At 35.6% G+C, this 17,667-nt stretch overlaps 1 protein-coding gene across 1 annotated transcript in view; it reads left to right on the forward strand.

The window, feature by feature from the left end:
- ABCA13 (ATP binding cassette subfamily A member 13) overlaps positions 1–17,667 on the forward strand; it is a 161,822-nt gene that overhangs the window by 19,910 nt on the left and 124,245 nt on the right. Inside the window, exons 9-16 of the mRNA XM_030444664.1 lie at positions 78–242; positions 1,822–2,024; positions 2,826–7,535; positions 10,866–11,001; positions 12,250–12,419; positions 13,515–13,591; positions 14,131–14,252; positions 17,338–17,532. Of these exons, the coding sequence (XP_030300524.1) occupies positions 78–242; positions 1,822–2,024; positions 2,826–7,535; positions 10,866–11,001; positions 12,250–12,419; positions 13,515–13,591; positions 14,131–14,252; positions 17,338–17,532 (5,778 nt within the window). The remainder of the gene's footprint in view (positions 1–77; positions 243–1,821; positions 2,025–2,825; positions 7,536–10,865; positions 11,002–12,249; positions 12,420–13,514; positions 13,592–14,130; positions 14,253–17,337; positions 17,533–17,667) is intronic.

Genomic DNA, 17,667 nt, shown 5'->3' on the forward strand with positions numbered 1-17,667 from the left:
AGATAAGTAAACTGATAGCAGAGATAACACTCAGCAGCTCTCTTGAGATGCTCTTCAATTTCTTATGTGCTTGCCAGATTCCCACAGGAGAGACACTGGAACAGTTTGTGTGTGCTGCTCTGTCCAGTGTGCCAGAAGATGAGGCAAACAAAGAGAATAATGAAGAAGGCTGTATTCCTGCATGGCATGAGGCCGAGCTGTATCTTGTTCATGCTGTCAGCAAGCTCAAACTCTATGCACAGGTAGACTTTATTAAGTTCATAGATTAAATTCTCAAATTTTGCATGTAGGTTGTCAACAGTAACTCAGTTAAAAGATCTGAGTTAGCTATTAAATGTTATTGTCATGAACTGTTTTCATTTTATTAAAAAGTAATCCTTATAAGGAATTGTTCCAGGGGAAATATAATCTATCACCACATGTCCACTTAATCAGATTTTCTCATTAACTCAAATACAGATCTGAAATCTAATAATGAATACAGTGAAGTATAATTCACTACAGCGGCCTGATAGAAGCAAGATCCCATTTGCTGTTCCAACTGAGCCTGCATTTGGGGCAAAAGTGAAGGAAGACTGCAGATTTCCACTTACAGAGTATATAATGAATTTATATTTCATTCCCCTCCACTCTCACTGGTAATGCTGACTGAAGCATTGTGGAGGGGATGAGAGTAAATCTCCAGTAGAGCATCTTAAAATTCTGCTCTGGCAGAACAACTTGAGATGTAGTCTCCATGCTGGCATATGTGTAGTTGTGTGTAGAATCCTTAAATAAGGATGTTTTATCCTTAAATAAGGATAAAACATTCAGATATTTCCTAAGGAAAACACATACCTAACTGCCTTAATACTAGTGTTTGTTTTCCAGTGAAATATGGTTTTCTTTCCCTTAAAAGTGTCAGCTGGGTGCGTATCAAGCTGCTCTGAACGTGTTTCTAATACCTAAAGAAAGTATGTGGAGTTTACTGTGTAGCTCCTAAAAAATTTAGCCTTTGATTTTTCTCTCAATAAAGATGTTGCTTATGTATGATCACTTGAATTAAAAAATTGATGTGACTGCCAAAACTAATTAACTAATTACTATTGTAGCCATAGGAAAATCCAGTAATAATTTCATCAGCTATTTTAAAACTTCTAAAACAAGAGCCAACATCCTTATGATGTCAACTTGAAGTACTGTAAGATGCTGGCCTCTGGGAATTCCCTTGGTGAACTGGATATCTCTTACAACAAAAAATCTGCTATAACCACTTGTCATGAAAAAAATACAATGGTGGAAGAAGGCAGAGCAGTCAGTAGGTTTGGCCAGACCTTGGTGCACCTGATTCCATGCCTACACAAAGGGAGTACTCAGGGTCCTCCCTATCTCTTTGATTAATGAGACCCCAGGAATGTTGAGGCTGCTGCCATCTATCAGGTTGTTAGAGTAGGTAACTATACTGTAAGGGAAACAATCCTGAGTAACTGGCTGTGGAGGTCTGCTGTGGGCTGGGTTTAATCTCTGGCTGTCTTTTTACCATTGCTGTGTCTTTGGGCAAGGACAGCACAGCATAAGATGTTAGTTCTGTATGTGATGTAGCTTGCTATTTTGCCAGTTTGCAGGTCAGTTCAAACTGTATTGAAAATCAGGCTTTATGAGGGCTGTTGTTTGAGAGTCTAGACACATTGCAAGGGAGAAATATTGCTACAATCCTTAATTTTTTTGGTTTTTTTTTTTTTTTTTTTTCTTTTCTGAAGACTTGCAAATTCAGTGCCTTGTTTAAGCACTAAAGATTTGATTTACTGACAAGTTACACTCTGTTTGCTTCTAATTCACCAGGTGTTTAAGCAATGGTTCAGCAGCAGCAGGCTCTCCCAGAAGCTCCTTTTGAGACTTGAAAGAAGCATAGCTGATTTCATGTCACAGGTTCTAGATGACAAGAAAGCAGGGAAACTTTTTTCAGACATAAATACTCTGATCCAGCAATGGAATGAGAAATCAGATGCCTACTTTTCAGAAAGATATACTACATCTCATGATATGTAAGTTTTACTTATCTTTCTGCAACTTAAGAGGTTCAGATCAACGTGAATTTTTTTTCTTCACATTACATTTAATCGATTTCTGGGTTTTATCTGTTAAGTATTTTTATTTCTGCAATTCAAAACCTCACCTACAGTCAAATAATTGGCTGAAAAAGAAATTAAATCTGCAATTCAGAGTACAGCTGCTTGCAGGTTCAGCAGATAACCTGAGTACAGGTCAGGACTCATAGGAATCAGCATCTGTATATAATGAACCGTTGTGAACTAGGACCTGGACTCTTTACCATGTTCTGCAAAGTCTAATTCCCATAAAAGGTTGCTGTGCCTCAGTAATACTTTTCATGGCTGTGTGCTATAGGATCAATCTACTCATATACAGCAAGTCCAGGACATCTGAAATCTTTTGGACTTTTGTTCTAGGAGTCATATGTGTGTTATTTTTTTACAAGAGATCTTGGAACATACTTAAATTGAAGGTGTTTTACTCTTTGTGGCTTACAAGCTTCCTAATAAGCTTCCTAATACTGATAAAGGTGTACTTGAACCTCTTTGCCAACACTGGCATTTTGATTTGAGCATGGTTAGAACTTTTCAGTGAGTTTTGTAACATTTTTGAAAACGAAATTGATTGTAATTTCTGCTATTTCAGGTCTTGTGTGGTTAAGTTGTGTTGACTATTTAAATGATATTTGAACTTATTAAATTGAACTACGTTGTAAAATTAGAAAATATTTATTTAACCATTTCTTGTCTACCTACTAGATATTTAACAAGAAAAAATCATGCTTAATTTTTCAGAATTTTGACATCTTTCAAAGAGTTTTTGAAGAGAGATTGGAACTTATGGATTTCTGGTGAAAACGAAATGGATCATCTTCTTCATATTGTAGCAGTGATAGAAGAAATTACCAAGTTTGATTACTCAGCCTCTTCAAATCAGTCTCTAATTGAAAGGGTCTTGAATAATACAATTACATGGATGAAAAAAATTTCTGAGTGGAAGAAATCTGCCACCAATTTCTCATTTCCAGTTTCTGTACTCCATAATGAGTTAAGAGAAAATTTCAAGCCTCCTCAGAGATTCTGGATGAAGGAGAAGACAGAAGTTTTCTGGCATGTAATGAAAATTGTATTCTATGAACTTGATTCTAAGCTCTCTCATTTGAGTCAAGAGGAAAAGAAAGAGGTACTGGAGACCTTATCTGGAATGATATTTTACATTACAGAGAATAAAATCTTTAATAGAACTATGCTATTGCTCCAAAATATCCTGACTGATGGGCCAGAGTTAAATATTGATGCTTTGAGCCATTTAAAACACTTAAGTGAAAATTTTCTAAGGAATCTCTATGAAGTTGGATCGTTGATGGATGATCATGTCAATGGGTCTTTCAGCACCATTCGTGGAGTAATTAATGCTTCCTCTTTATTAGTCTCAAATGAAACTTTTACATACAAAGTGCAAGAATTAGGAGAAATTGTTAATGATTTCTTCAAAAACATCCAAAAATTAAGCAATACTAGTGTGGCTTCCCTTGTTTCAATGCTTTTCTCTCTGTATCAGGATGATGCTCTGGTCTTAAATATTGAGAGCAATAGCACTCTGTTAACATTTCTTTATGAGACTTCAAGAGATATTTCAGCTTTTCAAGTATGGCATGATTTCCAAGACAGGGACAAAGTTTTTGATTTTCTGTCAGAAACATTTGAACTTCTCTGGAATCTCACCAATGATTCACTATGTGAAAAGTTACTTATCATTTACAACTTCACTGAGTTTCAGGCCCAGTCTCTTGCACAGAAAGGAAAAAAGGAAATGAAAGTTGTTTATAGTGCTCTGAGCAGCCTTAAAACTTTGTTTATAGATGAAGAGCTTCAAACAGCAGCCTTTTGTTATTTGGAACAATTTCTTGATATACCAGAATGCCTGGTAGATAATGGGTGCATGGATTTTTATCCATCAAACATTACTTCTGCAGATCATTCAGCAGAAGTTTACAGCTTACTTCTGCTTCCATTGGACATTGCTCTGTCTAATATAACAAACCTGGGAGAGGAGGTAAGTGTGCCTTATGCATTGCACTGCACTTTTACCTGGCTTCAAACCTGCACAGAGATTTTTGAGGAAGCCTCCAAAATCTTAAATTTGAATTCATCCTTTTTTGTCAGTCTAAGAAATGAGTTGGAATATCTCTCTGAAAGTCTTCTAAATACAACTCATGATGAACTGTGCAATAGTACAGATATGTTTATTGTTGAAGCTACCACAGCAGCAATGAATGTATTGAAAATCATAATTGAAGCAGGTGGTAATTTAAATGACTGGAGACACTTGGATTCTTTCCTTGCTAATCTTCAAAGTGTTTTTAACAATGCAGTTAATGTCACAAACTCACTTCAAGGTAACAGTTTAGAAAATGTTTTAGAAGTTATGGGAGTCGTGATAACTGAATTGCAGAAATCTCTACTGGAGGTTGTTAATGGAGAGTTTTTCACTTCTTGGCTTGATACTTTCACCTCAGAAATATCTGAGGGAGAAGATGGGAGTGCTGGTGTGTTTTCCACTGGAAATTCCCTTTCTACCATTCTCAAGCTCTCCCAGAAAGAACTTGGAATTATTCTCACTGAGATAAAAGACACAACTGCTTTCTTTAAAGATATATCTGAAGGCAAATATATAGCTTGTATCAGTATTTTCCAGAATATCACCAAAATGATTTTGAATGAGACTCTGGAAGACTTAAGCCATTCACAAACAAATTTTTCATCACGCCTTGCTTCTTTTCTAAATTTTTATAGTACCGTGGGTGAGGCAGAGGATTGTAAAAGATGGATACATGGATTAAGCAATCTCAGTGAAAAATTCATGTCACCTTCACACCTTGAAAGTGCAAAACATATTTTATTTCTACTGAGATCTCTGGGAAACATAGAGACAGATGCTAAACTAATGAATGTGATGGACTTTGTTAATTTAATTTTTAATTTTATACTCCCTGAATGTTCCCTACCTGGTTCTGATATGATGTGTGTAAATGTTTATTTTGACATTATAGCAAAAACAGTAAATTTAATTCTCCCTGAACTTTATGTAAAAGATGACATTGGTGTGCTCGAATTCATTTTTACACTTTTAAATAACTCTGGAGGGCAAATACAAATGGTTGTCAATGATTTAGTGAGGCAATCATGGTATATGTTAAACAAGACCCATTTTAGTCAGTCAGCCCATGGATTTAGCAATACTTCAAGAATGTTCCTTAATGCTATTCACCATCTTCAACTTTCCTCAGTAGAACTTCTGAAAGAAATTCAAATTCTTCTGAAAAATAAAACCTCTGAAATCCAAGAAAACAATTCTGTTCATTTGGACATTGAGATGGAACCTTTCTTGCATGTTAAAAACATCAGTTTGTTGATGGAGTTAGTTCAGTATGTGATTGGTAAACTTGACTCAGACTTGCAGGGTGAACACAAAATGTTCATCCAGAAACTGATAGAAACAACAGCTCTGAATACTGAACTAGTAAGGAAGACACTTAAAATTTTCAAGTCTTCTAGTTTTTTTGGCTTTCCATTAAAAGATGATAAAGAGTTACTGAAGCATGTGTTAGCTTTGGTGCAAAATATGGAGAGCGTGGATGCTGAGTTCTTGATAAGTCAATTCAAACATATCCAAAGGAGCCTAAATAATTTCTTTGAAAATATGAAGACTTTGTATACTGAGAACTCTGAGTTAGGATTGTTCATAGACTGGTGGGATGCATTTGAGAACGATTCATGTAACTGGAACCTGACTGGGTTATGGCAAATAACACAACTCTTTGAACAAGATGAGCTCTACGATGTCGAAGAGATATTTCATCTCCTCCTTGATGTCATCAGCCTTACAGAAAGAGTAGCTCATGGAAACATCACGGAAGCACTATCCAAAGTAATTGCTTTCATACTGACTCAGGAAGAAAAAATGTCAATGTTTACTGAAGAAGAGTTTGATAATGAAGGAGAAAGTCTTCTAGTGTTACTGGAGATATTGAAAGATGTGTCTAATGATTCTGCAGAGGCCTCAGTTTGTTTTTCTGCAGCATTCTGCTGGACTCTCACAACAGCAACACCTCAGAGTGATCAGGTTTTTGAACTCTGTGACTTTGTGCACAGCAGTTCTACTCTTAATTACACCAGAGTTACTGAAGTTCTTAAGGAGCTGAAACTCATCACTCTGGATGATAGTTCCTCATGCATGACAGAAGACTTTCAGATGGATATAATTCACAATTTGACTTGCTTTTTTCATCAGATTAAAGAATGGACCTCTGTTCTTTTGAAGTTTTCTGAGCTCCATCAGGTAAATGGCTCAGTTCTCAAAGAGCTTCTGAATGTTTGGAATGAGCTGTCCCTCTATGCTGTGCCACTGCAAGTGAATAATACACAATTAATCAACAATTGTTACTTCACACCAAGGACCCAAGTAGCTTTACATATCATAGAAACACTGAGCAGTATTCCAGTGGCAGAAATGGAAATGGCCAAAGGTGTTCTTGAACAGCTGGGTGATCTTTTTGGTGGCTTAAATTGGAACAGACATTCAAAAACATCATTTACAAAGGCTGTTCTTACTAATGTTAAGAATATGACCAGTGAAGTTTCTGGACTCCTGGATAAGGAAGCTGTCCTTTCTTTCCTTTCAGCAATTCAGCCTTTAATGATGCTGTCTTCTGTTGGAAACCAGACATACTCTATGCTTATGATGTTATCAGCTTTAAATGAAAACAGTAATATATCTGATAACTTTGAGAACTTCTGGTTTCCTATAGTTACAAGCATTGAAGATTTATTGGAGAATTTTAGTGTTAGACACTTACTTGCTGTGATAGACCAAGAGTTACAATTACTAAGTTTAGCCACGGGACACTCCTCTTCAATGGCTTTTGATGTTTCGGTACATCAATTTAATACATCATCTGCAGATGCTATGTTAAGAAATTTTGAAGACATACAAGACATTGTAAACAGTTTTCTATGCGAGTGTAACAGCAGAAACTATTCTAAAATAACGCATGCTCTTTTTCTCCTTATGGCTGATGAAAATTCATCGAATGACCTACTGCTGGTTGTCAAAGACATTATTGACTTTCTGGAACTATTCCAAAATAATTCTAAGGAAGTTTATACTGGTAGATTATTCAGTGATAGTAGCAGAGAAAACTTGAATAATACTTCTACTGCTAATTCAGTTTTGTTAAATAATCTCCTTCATACACTTGCTGATCTTGCTGTTATAGACGAAGATCTGCATAAAAACAACACTGAGCTTCAGGTAGTTGACTTAATTGATTCCTTTGTTGATAATGCACTATATAGAGAACTTTCTACTCATTCCCAAAACAAAACTCTGGACATCTTGGAAGAGATCTTGCAAATGGTATTTCAGTCTACCACAGAACATGACTGGAACAAAATAACCTTCTTACAGAAGGATTTGCATCAGGATATAGTGAAAGAAACGAGGTGAGTGTTTTCTATATACTCATTTTGACAGTGTGTTGATAATGACAGAATGGGTCTTTGTAAACAGCTGAATCAAAACTTTTAATTCATTTCATTTTGGATTTGTGCTTTTGACTAAAATACCATTTTTATCAACTTATATTGTTGAAAACAGTTATATTTGGTATCATGCTTTATTGTGTGGACCAGGTTATTGACTTGCTAAATCATCTGTATTGGTACTGGAAGTGATTTCTTTGGAATTATTATAGAATCAAATATTTGAAGATACCAGTGTTTTAAAACACTGAACACTGAAACCATAACTATTGACAGGAAGACAATTTTTTTTCTTTTCCTTTCTATATTCAAAGGTAGATATCTGAAATGCTTTCAACTTAATTTCTCTGGTGACTTATGCAAAAAAAGATGACCTTACTGGGGCAATGGCTTTACATTAAGTTTTTTTTTCTTTAACAAATACAGTTTCTGAAGGAATCTTGGGTCCAAGGCTTTTTTTTTTTTTTTTTTTCCTGCCAGATTACTCAAATCAAATGTAATCTAGCAGCAGCAGAGGAAGCTATGCTTCAAGAAAATATTTACAGACAATTTATTTAATAAAAATACAGCTAGACTTGAGTTGCTGCATTTAAGTAATTCTCATTGAATGACTTGCACAAGATTGGCTGCATCAAATGGCCCTGGGGTTTCTTGCTGGTGGATCCTGCCAATATAGACCAGCTGAGAAACGGCATAATGAAGTTGATGCATGACTCTGATGTGATATTTAGACCTCCATAAGTAATTTTATGTAAATATGTCAAACCAGTGATAAGCAAGGTCAGGTATTAGCCAAATCTGTTGAAAAATCAAATATTAGAAAAGTGTTTTGTTTTCCCCAAATGCTGATTATAAGAGGTTTCAAGTGCTCTGCTCTTCATCATCAAGGCAGTATATGGTGTGGGCTCTCAGTATTTCTGTAGCTCTTATGATTTTCTTTATTTTGTTATGGTGGTTTCTAGCACTCCTAAAGTCTTAAAAAAGCTCATGACTTGCTACCTTGATAAAAAAGTTTTTTGGTGTGGGGATTTTTAGTTTGTTTTCGTTTGCTGGGTTTTTTTGCATGGAGGTATGTTCTGATTTTGAAATACTCCAGATGAATGTAGTAACTGCTAATACTGAAATCTTTAAATGGTTTTTTGAAGACTGTAACCATACATAGTAATCTGTTGAAATTTTCTGTGGTACCCTTGTTAAGAGAATAATATTTCTTGATAATCTTTCTACAGAGCATTGGAAATCTGCAAGATTCTTCAGAAACATTTGCAACCTGCTAGTGTCCTACTATTGCAGAAATTCCAGTTTACTATTTTGAATGTTCTTAAGATCTTTTCAGGTTGGTTATCACAGTAGTGACTCTTTGTGTTATCATATGTGTTTAGTACTATGATGTTAAGGCTTTACTCTGAGCAACCTTTTGGGAAAGTAAGTTAATTTAGGTGAAGTCAAGCAATGCAAACATACTGATGCCTGAAAATTATGCCAGCAGAGGTACAGGAAGAAATTTCATGCACATCCTGTCAAGGGATGATTGCTTTCTAGAGTGTTCATGTTCATATGAAATCTCAGTGGAAGCAGGAGGCCTTGCAGATCTTTCATTTTCAGCTGTGTGCTCTTTCCCTCCCTTCTGGAATTACTGTGTCACACCAAGATCTCTTACCTTTGATTTGACGTTCAAATCCAGCATGCATATGTGTATATGTGTGTATATATATATATGTATATGTATACTATTGTATACATTTGGGTTTTGTATTATCATTTTTACTGGATAATTTTTTGCCAGGTCAGAGAACTGAGTCATGTTACAGAGGTTTTGTTAATGTTCCAGAGTTGCCATAAGGCAGCATATAGGTGGCAGAAAATAAAGAAGGGACAGTTATATAAAGGAAGAAGCATGTCTCATTTCTGGATGTGTTGAGCCCAGATTGGCTAACTGTGGCTGAATAACTTCATCTTCAACAATGTGTTAGGTTTGTTTTATTGCTTGCATATAGCCCCCTGAGATGATTACTTTAGGAAAGGCTCTGTATTGACCTAGTGGTGTCACTTCCTATTACGATTTTTTTAGGGAAAGCAAAGCCTTTTCTCTTCAAACTTTGTATTTTAACCCAACTATGCTCAGATTGTTTGCAAAGAAAGAATTAGGAAGCATTGACCTGTGATTCTAGAGGAAGGGCTGAGATTAGTGATGTCTAATGCCTATTTCATTTCCAAACAAAACTTAAGATGTGATTACAACACAATTCTGCCTGTTTTCTCCACTCTCCTGTTACTGATGTAGTTCCCCAAAACAATAGGAGTGTAGAGCTTAGAATGGGTGATACTGAAAATGTGTGCCAAGTACCTGGGATCTGTCTTCAGCCTCTGAAGAACAGTTTATTGATTGAAATAACTGAGATTAAGGAACTAAATTTTTGTCATTCTTATTTCTGCTCGTATTTCTGGTACACTGGTCATAGGGATGTGTCATAGTATTTCATTTGATACAGAAAACATTATGAAACCTAATGAGAAAAGATGAAAATTGCTTGACTTGATTTACATTACTGAGTTTGATTGTGTTACTTCTGTGAGGAAGACTAAGGTTTGCTTGTTCTATGAGCAATGATGAATGATTATTCTTCTTCCTTCTTAATTTACAAACTAAACATAATGAAAAATACATGGGAGAAAAATTAACTTCATCCTTCCTTAAGCCAGAATTCAATTGTTAAACTGAAAGCCTTGATTGCTGTCCCATGTACAAACCCATGGCAGACCAGAGGAATAGGGTTTTTTTTCCAAAGACATAGAGACTGCACACTCGAGTAAAAATTTTCTCATTGCTTGATCAGGTGATAAATATCCCCTATATGAATTCTTATTCATAATCTAACTATGTAATTCTGTTTCCTCCCCTTTGAAAGTTACTGCTCACTGAAGAGTTTGAACATAAAAGATCAGGGGAGCCTGCCTGAGGAGGTGGTAGATAGATGTGGTTAATATCCACAGCTTCTCAGAGTAACGCTTCTTGCTCCCAAAGAGTAAAAATTAACTTTTTGTCTCTCATTCAGCAGTAGGAATTGCTGTTCTTAGTATTGATCAGGAAAATGTAGTGGAGAAGAATAATGGAAATTGAATCAACCTAGCCCTTCTCTGCAATGATAAATAACTTTAGGTAGAAATATTTCTCAGTCTCAGTGCCTTAACACGTCAGACTTAATTTACTTTTAAAAACTTACCTGTACTTTGTTAACTTTTAATATGATTACAGTAATCTATTCATTCTTTTTAACTGATTAAACCCAGATATTTTTCTCTTACAGAAGAACCAGTTTTCATTGGCAACCTCTCCTGTGTTGTTACAAAGTGTAAAGAGCGATTAAGCAGTCACTTACTCCTCTCTGTCATGGAAGGAATCACTGTGGTTCAAGATCATTATCAGGTTTGAGTAGTTTCCACAGCTACTACTATGTGCTTTACAGCATGCTTTGAACTTTGGAAAATAATGGAAATTTTTGTTTTTTTCCTTACTGTTTGAATGATGAGACCATACAGTGGCTAAACCTGGGGTTTGTATGAATGTAGTTTTATTGCTTATGATAGTGATACCCAGAAGGAATTCTGGGTGAAACATTGGTGAGCTTTGAAAGCTGTAGATACAACTAGAATTACTATTTGTAATTAGATTGCCATTCAGTACACAGCAGCAACCAATTTTTAATTCTTTCAAATATTGTGATACTGCAAAATTAATAAATTAGAGTACATTTATACTGTTAAATCGTCACATGAACATCTGTGAAATCAAGGTACATACAAATAAACTTTCTGTACAGCCATTCATGCTAAATTAGCAGTTGTGGTTACCAGCTGGAGGCAGTCTGTTTTTCTTTAACAACCCATGTAATTACCAGTAGGAGACAGTAACATTTGGCATTTAGAGACTCCTCCTCTGTGTTTCTGTGCTGGAAGCAGGCAGACAAAATACTATAATGTGTCGAATACTTTTATTATGGAATTTGTCTTTTCTTTATGAAATAACTCTGCTAGTTTGTACAGCTGGACATTTTGCTGATACGAATACCAATGGTTCGAGGCAAACAGATATTAGAGACATTACTCATTTCTAAAGTACACTTTTTTGCAGAAAAAATCCATTTCACTACCATAGTCACTACCATTCTATGACCTGCTTCTCCAAATACTGAAAAAGACTTGCAAAATCAGAAATGTGAATATTCAGGAGAAAAGATAAAAGTGAACATTACACAAAATATAATGGAAGAAAAACTAGTTATGGGTAGCCAGACATTTTGGTTTGCTGGATGGAAACAGATGTTCAGAGCAATTATTCTAGGGAAAAAGATAAAAATAGCCTAAAAAACCCCAAACATAAAACCTCATTTCATATTGAAAGTAAGATTCTAATGAAAACATTTGCACTTCTCCTAGGGGATGAATCTCCTTGATATGCTAGGTTAAATTCACAAATATTTTTGTTGTTTCCAAAACTCAGATCTTTGAAAATTTCTTGGTTCTTGAAAACCTCTCCCTAAGTTTCAGTTGCACACACATTAAGTAAAAGCATATTGCCTTACCCATATTCATTTAAAAATATGCATCATCTGGTTGCCAAAACCTGATACTTTGACCAATAAATTAATCTCATGATGATCACTCTATTTTGCAGGATATTGAAAGAATGTGGCCAGCTTTCAACAAAGGGGATTGTGAGAGTATGGCACATATAAACCAAGAACTTTCCAATACTTTGGAGAGCTTCCTGAGGGCCTTGCAAGATACCAGCAATGGCAGCTGTGAATGTCAGCTAACCAGGAACATACAGAGACAATTGCAAATGTAAAGCATTCTGCATTTTTGTACCCCGAGGAGTTCTTGTTAGCAATACCATTTTGTGCATATGTCTGTGTACTAAATTATGTAATTACAAAAGAAATACTGTTTATCAGAGTTGCTTGAAGCTTCGTTCATTTAAATTGAAAATTGAGCTGAGACAATGCACATTATTTAAGTAATTTAGCAGAATTCTGGATATTTCTAAGAGTGCTTGTAATTTTACTGAGTATTTGCAGCTGCTCCACAAGGAGAACGTTTTGAATCACAACTGAAGACATTTTCAGTTTTCCATGACCTCAGGTCAGAATCTTGCTATCTTAAGTTTGTGTTTATTTCTAGTTTCGTATGGCCTTGTCCTCTGAGCAGATAGGTATATTTAGGAAAACAATAAAAGTTCAGATCAGTGCAGCAGCTGAGACAGAAACATAAAAAAGTGTGTGTGAACTGGCAGGCTTGAATTCCGAATACTTTCAGATATTTGCTAAAAAAAAAAAACTGTTATTACAGAATATTTCAGACTTGTTGTCCATTAGAAGTAGCCCTTGTCATAGTTGTTGCTATACTAGTTTGTCTGTTTTCATTGATGGGCTTGAATTGTCTCAGTGAACTAAAGTAAAAATACAGAAGAACTTAGCTTGGATGCTACACTTATATCTAGACACATATCCAGTTTTTGAATAGCAAATATCTGGTATGTGTATACTCTTTATTACTTAAATTGCAATAAGATAGACTTTATTCTTCCTGAACTGCAGTGCTTTATATCTCTAGGTTTTAAAAATGTGTGTTCAGTAAGAAGTGAGGCGTTGCTAGAGCTGTGCTTCTCCATAAGGTACTCTTTACTAGAGCATTCAGCCATTGTGATCTCTATATTTACACCTCATTTAGGCATGAAATAAGATGATCCCTGCACCATAAAAATACAACATCAGAAGGTCTGTCGAGTTGCTTACTGCATTCGCGGGGAGTGTACATAGTGCATAACATGACCCCTTTTACCTCATTTAGTGGCTGTTTCACTGTTCACATTACTCTTCATATATAGTAATGTCAATGACTTCATTCTGATAATTTATGAAATTAAGACTCTTGTTTCAGGGTGGTTGAAAATCTGGAGCTACAGATGTCAGAAAACCCGGCGACAGCTTTTCTCAGCAATTTTAATCCTTTAAATGGTGGGTTCCAGTTTTCTTCAATTTTTACAAATGACTGCTGTATCATTTTGCGGGACAATAACTTTTGCCTTAATCTTCAAACTTTAAAGAGCTACAGCTTGTGGAGACTACTGATTTAATGCAGTCTATTTTCATTTTACACATGCACATAAATCCACTCACGTTGGCACAGGACATCATAGTTTACCCTGTCAGAACCTGTCCAATAAGATGCAGAGGTTTATTAGAAAGAAAAGGGGACTTAAGTTAGTGGAAGAAGGGATCTTAAAGGTCTAAAGGCTGCTTCCCTAATTTCAGATGTTCTCACAATGCAGTGATCTGGGATAACCTGTGCTCTTGTAAGGAGTATGCAAAGAGATGCAAAAGTTCTTCAGTCTTCTAGAAGAGAAACTTTCACACTTGAAGTAGAAGTGAATTACACAATTAGTGAAGTTTTTGTCATTTTTCACCCCTTACTACAAATCTAAGGAAAATGATACAGTCTGGGAAATTTAATTGAACAGTGTGGTACAGTTGTCATTAATTTTCTTCTCTTCCAGATGTGAAAATTAAAGAGTGTGTGCAGAATGTTACTCAGTTAAGGCTGGACATTGGTTCTTCTGTCAATATTTCTGAAGAAACTATCAGTACCATCTTGGAAGCCAGTATCTCTCAGTCAAAGGTAAAGGATCAAATAAAGGTGTTAAATTAATGGGTCTGCCTATAGCCTGATGGGCAAATTGAAACAAAACAAACCATCTTGCTTGTGTGGAATCCTATATTTTCACTTGTCACTTCTAAGTGGCATATTTTTGAGATTTATGACTTTGAAATAATAATGAGAAATATTAAGAGATCAGCTTATAGTAGGAGTAGTCTTCTGGTCTAGATGATACTGCCTCATTACTTTCAGCAGTTTTTGAAACCCTGGGCTGACACAGAATTTGAACTTTGCTATCTTGGTACTGTAGAAAATATGATTACTGCATAAATAATTTTGCATCTTTCTTCCTCTGATCATTGCAATACAATGGTCTGATTTTTTATTTATTTATTTTTAATTATTTCATGTGCTCCTCATTTTTCTGATGCTATCTTACCAGTATCTTGCCCTACCTTCCCTTCATTTATCTGTAGTGTTGTCTAAGGGGTATATTGTTTAAATTTTCTGATTGAAGGACTGTGTGCCTTATTGCTGTGTCCTGTGATCCCAGTGACTAGCAGAAACCATGCAAATTGCCTCCTAACTTACAGGTTTTTCTCTCATGTTCGTGTTTGTAAGACTGTAAAGATTTGGAAGTACATTTTGTATAAACTAATCAGGTCAATCGAGCAGCCACTGGGTGTCACTGATGCTCCACTGGCAGAAACTGTTGCATGTTTCGTGTATGAAGTGTGGCTATCCAAAACGCATTTGACATCATCATAACTACTTATACATTATTTATTCTGTTTCTTTGGCAGTGTGACTGCTTTTATTGTTAGCTTGTTACTTTCATACCATTAAATGATAATGTGAGAAGTAATCTGGAAATTATTCAGTTAAATGTGAGTCAATGCACCTTTGATCTATTGGAATAATAATGCTATTTGTGTGAATTTTTCAAGAGATTTTCTGTCCTTATTTTTTTGCTAAAGTCCTATGTAGAGTTCAGCTAGGTGTGCACATCTCACATTTGCATATCTGTACAGATGTTTTTTAGTTTGCTTAAGTGTTTAAATCCTCCCACAGCTGAAATTGAGCATTAAAGCCTGTGTTTCTTACTGATAATTCAAGATCCACAAGTATTTTTAAAGCTATTATTCAGACATGCCCCTTATGTTCGTGGTAAATGTAGGCACTATATATAATGATTATATATCTATAATATATATAATGATTGCTGTTGGTCCTGTATTTCTATGACTGTATGCTATTACTATGCTTGCTTCTGGAATAGTAAGAGTAAGCCTTAGATTTGTTTGTGCTTATTGCACTTACCAATTTCTACCCTAATATTATGCTCTGACCATGCTCATTGTTATGTGATTAAATGTTTTGATGTCACTAAAAACTTGTAAACTGAAGACTTTTTTTTTTTTTTTTTTTTTTTTCCCTAAAGATAGGAGTTTGGATTAGCTCTGGAACTCTGAAGGTTGCAAGAAAAGTTCAAAAGTACTTAATTTAGTGGATAAAACTCTGAATGGAAAAAACTGTATTGAAATGGGTGTTATTCATCTGGGGCATGAGCAGATAAATTTCAAGTTATATCACAAATCTTTTCCACACCAAGAAGTCTAAATCAGTATTCTTTTATGCTCCTAGCAGAATTATATTCATATTCATATTCATACTCAGAGAGTATTTAAATATATAGGAAATCCTTTGGAATCAGAAAGACAAAATTTTGGTCCGGAATAGAAATCATAAAATCACTAAATGGATGAGTTAGAAGTGACCTTTAAAGGTCATATATTCCAATTCAAAATCTAAAAATCACGTTAATACCTTGGGATTTAAAATGTTCATTGGAATGAAAGATTTAGACTACATATTTTGACTGACTTTGACTCTTAATTTGATTTTCTTGGGAATCTTCTCTCTCACTGAGTACTGTTTAGTAGCTACAGATGCATTTGGTGTAGACAGCACAGGCAGATTCTGTCCTAAGGAGCACTGTGGAGCCTTGAGTTCTGTATTTTGTCTCCTACAGTTTCCAAACCTGTAATTTTTCAGGATTTGCTGGCAACTGCTTTCTTTCAGTCATTTCAGTAGCTGTTAGATAGGAATCACAGAACGTTTTGGGTTGGAAAGGACCTTAAAGATCATCTAGTTCCAACCTCCCACCAGACCAGGTTTCTCAAAGCCCCATCCAGCCTGTCCCTGAACACTTCCAGGCAGGGGGCATCTACAATTTCCCTGAGTAACTGCTCCAGTGTCCCAGCACTCTCATACTAAAGAATTTCTTCCTAATGCCTAACCTAAGTCTACTTGTCTTCCAGTTTAAAAACCATTACCCCTCATCCTGTCACCACATACCACTTTATAAAGTCCCTTCCCAGCTTTCCTGTAGGCCCCCTCAGGTACTGGAAGGATGCTCTAAGTTCTCTCTGAAGCCTTCTCTTCTCCCGGCTGAACAACCCCAACTCTCTCAGTGCTATGAAGAGCACTCTCTTCATAGGAGAGGTGCTCTTTCTGACATATGAGTTGCATTTGTCTTTTAATGTAGCAGTTTTGTAAGCAGAAGCACACAGTTGTTATCCAAGGAGTTTTAGTTGTATGCTTGAGATCTGCTTATGCTTTTCTTCATTCCACCACTGTTAAATAATAATACTTTTAAGGAGTGCTGAATGAGAGATGGCTCAGAATGAACACTTTGCCATATAGGCATCCATAAGTGTCAAATCTGTGTGTCCTCTGAAAGAAGGGAGGTCCATATTGCCTGAACTTAGTGATCCATCCATCTAGATCTTCTAGAACAAAGAAAAAAAAGTGTGTATCTGCTTGAATGGGCTTGTTCAGCATTGTAAATATGCCTGCTTATGCTATGAATGCACATAGAATGGAATGATTGACCTGTTGACAAACACAAATAAATCTTGTATGAAATGTAATTAATCTCTTTATATATATGAAGAATTTAAAGTATAAGCATATCAAGCTGATTTAGAACTGGATATTTAATTGTTTCAGATCTACTGATGGCTTCAAATTCTCATCTTATTGACTCTAAAAGGTGGTTCATTTCAGGGAGAATTTTTTTTTTAATACACATGCATTATGATAGTTCTTTTACAGTGCCCTTGTGGTAGCTTTAACTGGAAGATGTGATGAAGAAATACTTAACCTTCTACTAAAGCTACCTGAAAACAATAAAACTTCCCTGGCAGTGGCAGAATTATGTTCTTTACCAGCACTGGACTTATATACCATGTTTGTACTGATTATACAGAATTTGAACTTGCGTCATATAATTTACAAGGTAAGATGGGGAAAAAAGCATTTGGTTCCTATGGTTTTCTTTTGAAGTGTGTCTGAAGCATGCAGGTAGATAAACTAAGAGTTGTTATTTCTTTCAGTGCTCTTTCTCTGTGGAGTCCAGCAAACATTGGACTCA

This window comes from Calypte anna, chromosome 2 (genome assembly GCF_003957555.1).
Source record: "Calypte anna isolate BGI_N300 chromosome 2, bCalAnn1_v1.p, whole genome shotgun sequence".
Taxonomy (NCBI): Eukaryota; Metazoa; Chordata; class Aves; order Apodiformes; family Trochilidae; genus Calypte; species Calypte anna.